At 37.4% G+C, this 6,798-nt stretch overlaps 1 protein-coding gene across 1 annotated transcript in view; it reads right to left on the bottom strand.

Moving 5' to 3' along the window:
• LOC106880530 (uncharacterized) overlaps window positions 1-4,242 on the bottom strand; it is a 164,572-nt gene extending 160,330 nt beyond the window's left edge. Inside the window, exon 1 of the mRNA XM_014930507.2 lies at window positions 3,491-4,242. Within this exon, the coding sequence (XP_014785993.1) occupies window positions 3,491-3,554 (64 nt within the window). The 5' untranslated portion in view covers window positions 3,555-4,242. The remainder of the gene's footprint in view (window positions 1-3,490) is intronic.
• Between the last annotated feature and the right edge of the window lie 2,556 nt (window positions 4,243-6,798).

The raw sequence follows: 6,798 nt of genomic DNA, 5'->3' as shown, positions 1-6,798 counted from the left end.
TATTGAAAAGAATTATTTCTTTTTCATTTTTGAATGCGTTTCGGTCATTCTTCTCCCTCTCTACTTTTTAAGATGTATATTTTTAAATGACATTTTGCAGAAATGTTTTCGTGAGAGCATAGTAAGTAATATTGGTGTTTCAAACATAAATCTGGAGGGAAAAAAATGCTAAAATTACGGAAATTGGTCACAAGTCGAGTGAGAGAGGAGGGAGAACGATCCAAAAAGCCTCTACAACTGTTCTTTTATTTTTTTCCCCCTAAATTTTATCAACACCGTTGTAATCTACATCCTCGAAAAAGTCCCTCTGCAAAATTTCATGAAAAAATAAACACTTTTCAGAAAGTTATGAAGAAACAAAGTCGAGAGGGGCACTAATGTGTAATATGTCATACTTTAAAAAATAATTTATTATTGAGAGCTGGCCGAATCATTAGAGATTGGGAAGATGTCATTCGTACCGGCGTTTTGGCATTTTGAGTTCAAATCCCGTCGAGATTAATTTTGCCTATCATCCCTATAGGGTCGATAAAATGAAAGTACCAGTCGAGTATTGTGGCCCATGGTACTGACTATCCATTTTCCTTTAAAAAAAAGAAAAGAAAAGCTAATCCTAGTGTCCAAATGAGAAACCAGTTTTAAAGACTTATAGACGTAAAGTGGGTCTTCAGTTTCGTTTTATGTACATGTTACTGATATTAAAATCTGGGAATTGACCTCATCCAGACTTTCTTCTGACCGCATTTAGACATCTTAGGAATAAAAATAGTTTTTTTTACAAAAACCAAAAAAACAAAAATATCTTTATCGATAGGAAATAATTAGGAAAATATGACGGCTATTTGCTATTTTCCATGAAGTTCACATACTTTTAAGGGTGGGTGTTTCCGTTCATTGCATGTCTTTTCTCAAACGAAAAATAAATACCACTGACAAAGGAGGAGGAAGGAGGAATTTGCTGCGAGCAAAACTCGAAACAGGTTCAGATTCAGTTTATTGTGGATCGATCGCGGAAATCTCCATGCATGATGGAATTCTAAGCAGTTAGACGATTTGTTGCCGTCATTATTGGCGTGTTTGGAATGTTGGAACACTCAGAACTACAACTGAAAGTTGTTTATTATCAACTAAAGTAAACAGACTTAATTACTCGCAGTTTGAAGTAAGAGGTGCGGAGTTCAAGACCGGAAATAGTTACAAACAGCTGCAATATTTATTATTAGGAAGGTAGTGTATCAGGGTGGTGAGGTAGATAGCCATCTCATAAAAGGATGGAGGGTGACTGACAGACTGACGCATGTAGTAGTTAGTGGTAGTGTTGTTGTTTAAGCACCCAAATTAGTCCCGGTTTAGAATACCTGCAAGCAAAGGTATTCCAGAATGTGACCATCCCAAATTATCCAGTGTGCCAAAATCAGTAATTTCTTCGGGTCTGCATTTTCACGCAGATTCGTAGATGATGAATCAGAAAAAATAAATAAAATAAAAGAGAAAAGATGAGAGAAAGAGGTCCCCTTTTCTGTAATCTTTTTAGCTCCGACTCAGGTTTATATTTTTAGCATCTTAAGATTATGAACCTTCAAAAATTATAATGTAATATAAATCTAAAAAAGAATTTTGAAAAGTTAAAAACTGAGAATTCACGGAAGGGTGGAGGACAAAATCTACTTTCCCACACAATTTTTTGTGCTGTACTTTGCAATTTCGTAATCTACGATACATATAACATACAGATCCCAGGAAATTACAGTTTATAGCGTATTAAATAATTTCCGACTCTATTCTACAAGAATACCCACTGACGATAGAACGCAACTCGAGGATTAAGTATCACAAGATAGAAGAAGCACCCTGTGATGTAATGTTACCAGGAATAATTTCTAATGACTTCCAGTAAATTAATTTCAGCAATAAATATTTAGTAACAATAATGACTGTTTAACATAACACGAATTCATTGAAATAGGAAATGGAATTTTGCGAAGTTCCTGAGGCTTTTCCAAACGTCAGAACTGACGTAAAATGAAGAGGTTCTACCGAGAAATCGAAACCAATTTCACCAGAACAAACAATTATCTGCCGACACAAGTCAAAGAAGGAAGCTTCTATGTGGCCGATCAATTTGTTAGAAAAGACAGCCAAATCTACCCTAGATAACATCTTGGTCTTTTAAAAGAATATCCAAGATTACATTGAACAATGTATTTGATACGCGACATCTGGAGACAAAGAGATGATGGTCATAGTTGGAGCGCTTTTGATCATAGGTCAATTCAATTAGAGGCGATCTTTCGCTCGAGCCAAAGAAGGGTGCCTCCTCTACGTAGTAATAGTACCCAAATCCCCACAGTCACAAACACACACCACCCAATCGTCTTAAATGAAGAATACAATTAAAGAATGTAGTTCTACATATCCTTAAAAAAAAGGACGAGATGGTCGAATCTGGAATGTTTTTGATCGGCGAGAGAACCTCTTCCCATCAAATACTGTTATGGCGAGGTATTTTGAGGACATGCGACTCTTAACTTAACCGAATTTGTATCTCTGGTGTGTGCGATATGTTCAATCACACGAAGCAGTACTGCCGTGACGGTTTCGATTCCCTGTCAAACCACTTCCCTCTCCCCTCCCCTTTTCTCTTAAGATACAAAGACTCGAGTGTCACAACTTTCAATTTCCTTAAAGCTAAATCTTGGTACAGGGTTTCAAAATAAAGAGGAAATAAACATATACAACTATCTCTACCACCTGCTTCTTTAAAACAGACGGTGAAAACAAGCAGAAATAATTGACTGGTACTTTATTTTATCAAGTTCGAAAGGATGAAAAGTGAAGTTGACTTCGCCAGCATTTGAACTCAAAACGTAACGAGTTGGCAAGTAACGCCGCCAAGCATTTTGTCCGACGCACTAACGAGTCTGCCAACTTGATAATAGGCTCAAGGCCAGAAATTTTGAATGGAAGGGGTTAGTCGATAACATTGACTCAGTACTTGAGTGGTACTTTATTTTATCAAGAGATGAAGGCAAAGTTGACATCGATTGAATTTGAACACAGGAGATAAAAGAAGAAAAAAAATTCATAATGATTTCAGCAATTATTAATTATTTAAAGATCGCCAAATATAATAATTTCTTTTATTGGTCTCAGGGGCGATACTTGGTTTTGTAATTCCCACATATATATATATATATGTACCTAAGAACCAAAGACTGACGCCTCAAGGGCCCACAGAAGACATCGAAAGACGATATTAATTAAAAGAAACCGAAATACAACACGTAAAATAAATTCTGCAAACATTACAAGAAAATAATAAAAGTCGATATTTTCTCTGAACTGTGAAAGGAACACAAATGAATGGGAACAACAACATCGATGTGAATTTGGAAGCAGATTTTAAACATGTGTGAATGAACTATTAAAAATATATATACATATATAGATATATGAGAAAAAAAGGATAAGAAATTTCTGGTCAACTAACCTCTCTGAACTTTGCCGACCTCGGGAAGACATTCTTGCGAATCAGTTTTGTCTGCCATATCCATAGAATTGAAACATTGGCCTTTAAGACAAGGCAACCACAGAGACAGAAATAGTAATTAAAAATATATAACGAGAGAGTGGAGAAGAGAAATAGTAAATGATAGATGGATAGATAGATAGATGGAACCTTGTTCACATCAAGAAGGACGTCCAAGCATGTATCGCAAAACGAGCTATTAATGCTCGGACCGGGGTAGACTACTAATTAATACGGTTGTTGAGTTTTATCCAGGGTGGAAAGCGCTGTTGTTGTAGTTACTGTTGTTTTCGTAAAACACCCGCAATCGGTGAATTATATGCATGCATCTTTATATATAGGTATGTGCGTGCTTATACGCGCGCGCGTATATATTTGTGTGAGTGCGTGAGTGTATGCCTGTGTATGTATTTAACATATATGTATGTGTGTGTAATAATAAATCTCTGAGCGAGGTGTATATCAAAGAAGCCACGATTCTATTGTTTAATGAGAAAAAAATCCGTCGACACGAGTTTAGTTAGCTGGAAGCCATGCCGTAGTTAAAGAGATAGAGACAGGCCATCGGTGTGTCTAAAAACAATAATAACACCAAGGAAGACTGGTTTGTCTTGTGCATGTGTGAGTAAACCACACCTCACTTCGCCTTAGACTCTCAATCTTTCTCTCTTTTCACTCCCTCTCTCGATCTCTATCTCTTTCTTTCTAGCTATTTCCACCTTTATGTATTCCTCTCTCCACCACTCTCCCGCTCTCTCTTTCAAATTGTCTTTATTTCTCTCGACCTACCTCCACTCCTCTCTCTTTTCATCTCTCTCTCTCTCTAACTGCCTCCACGTCTATCTCTCTCCACCCCTCTCTTTCTAATGGTCTCTATATCTCTCTCGCCACCGGCTTTCTGCACCCTCTCTATCTTTTCATTTCTCTCTCTCTACTTCCCTCTTTTTTACCGCCCTCTCTCTTCTATTTTCAGCTCTTCCTTTCTCTCTCTCTTACTCTCCCTCCATATCTTTCTATATTTCTTTTGCTTTCTCTCTCTATAACGTTCTTTTCAATCTGATAGTCTCCCTTCCACTACGTCTCTCTCTCTCTCTCTCTGTCATTTCCTATCGATTCTCTCCTCCTCTCAGTCCTGTGTCTATTATTTTGTCACTACCTCTCACTCACTAACTCTCTTTTTCTCTTTCTCTCCTAAATTAAATCTTTTACTTTTCTCTGCTCTATCTCCAGCTTTTGTCTCTCTATCTCTCTTTCATCCTTTTCACTTATGTCTTACTCTTTCTCTCAATCTGTCGCTCCTTTATCGTCCCCTTTCTCTCCATCTGTCTGTCTATTTCTTTCTTTCTTTCACCCTTTCTATGTTTGTTGCTCTATTTCTCCTTCTCTCTTCTTTTCACTCTTCCCATCTATATCTCATTCATTTTCTGTCTGTTGCTTTCTCTTTCTGTTGTACTCTCTTTTCCTTTCCTTTCTCTCTCTCTCTCTCTCTCTCTCTCTCTTTCTCTTATTCTATCGCTTTTGTTTCTCTATCTCTCCGTCTCATTCGTTCTACCCCCCTCTCTCTTTCCTCCTCCAGCCATCGCCACTGTGTAGTTGACAATAATTACTGTTGTTCTTATTGCAGTTGTGGTTTGTATAAAACGATACAGCAAAACAAGCCACCAATCCATCAACATCACGCCAGCAACACTACCACCGCCATCACTTCACTTCCTCCACCTGTACATCGCCATCTTCACCACCCTGCTGTCCCTATAACGCTCTACCCCTCCATACACACAGCCACCGCTACACCGCAGCCACCATCATCATCACAACCACCACCACCACCACTACCACTGCAACGCGATCACCACCACCTTCACCACTGCACCGAAACCACCACCACTATCACTAAATAACGTTTGCAAATGAACTTACCTTTCTACTAGAGCGGTGGAGGAAAAAGGAGGATCACCGAATGTGAAGAGTGGGTTGAGGAGATGGGCAACAGTTAGTGACGGAGGTTCATATAGGGGAGGAGGCACAATTAGAGAGGAAAAGGAAGGCGAAGAGTGGGAGAGATTGAAAGAAAGAGAGAGAGAGATTAAGAGAAAGGGAGAGAAAAGAGAATATTGGATCGAGAGAGAAATAGATAGGCAGACAGACAGATAGATAGATCGGTGCTGACACACGAAACTCTCGATCCTTGAGTCACTGTTACTTCTGCAAATATTAATAGAAAATAGATATATAAAGAGTTATATAGGTAGGAGGAGAGAGCGATAGATTAAAAAGAAAACACGGAGACGAGAAGGAATTAGAATGGTAGAAAGAAGTATGAGAGAGGGACACACAGCTGACAGACAAAGAGAGAGAGAGAGAGAGAGAGAAGGAAAACAAAGGGACAGAATGAGAGAGGAAAAGAAATATAGATACGAGAGAGAGAGAGAAGGAGATGGGGTTGAAGTAGAAAAGTCAACGAAGAAGAGAGAGAGATAAAGGGACTTAGAAGAAGAAGAAAAAGAAGAAGCAACCGCAGATGCTGAGGAAAAGTTGTGATGTCTGCTAGTAAAAAATTCAGTTAACATTTGTAAAATAAGATGTTGGTGTATGTCGTAAGAAAGGGAAGAGAGGTGAGCTCTGACATTGAGAAACGGGTGGGGAAGGAGGATGCTTCTTTTTTTTGAGTACTGCTTTAAAGTATTGAGTGATTTTTTTTTCCTTCTTGTATTACGTTTAGTTAATGATATACACACACATATGTATATATATAATATTAGGGACACAATCCAAAATTACAGGTAAAAACTCAATTAAAATCAATTTATAAAAAATTAAAATTAAATTAAGCTTTATAGATTAAATATATATATATAAATATATAGTTTTAGGGAAAAGAACCAAGTTTCAAGAACTCATCGATGAAAATCCACTGTCACATATAGAAAAATTAACAATTAAAAGCACAATAAATGAGTATAATATAAGACAAAGTAAATAACATAAGATATATATATATGTATATGTGACACATATGTATGTACACACACACACATACACATGTATAGGTACGAAACGAGGTAGAGAAAATAGTATAAAGGTAGAATAAAATACTATTTTATTGAGGGTAAAATCTAAACAAAGAAAACAAAAGACCCCTTCACTACGAACGATTACGTGAACCCGAGCAACAGCTTGTATGATTAGAGGCATTTAAAAGTTGAACAAAACGTTACACATGGCCGCGAGTGATATACACACACACACACACACACACACACATATAT

The sequence above is a fragment of the Octopus bimaculoides genome, chromosome 26 (assembly GCF_001194135.2).
Source record: "Octopus bimaculoides isolate UCB-OBI-ISO-001 chromosome 26, ASM119413v2, whole genome shotgun sequence".
Classification (NCBI taxonomy): Eukaryota; Metazoa; Mollusca; class Cephalopoda; order Octopoda; family Octopodidae; genus Octopus; species Octopus bimaculoides.
Note: the sequence above shows the minus strand (reverse complement) of the source record. Positions and strands in the feature narration are given on the sequence as shown.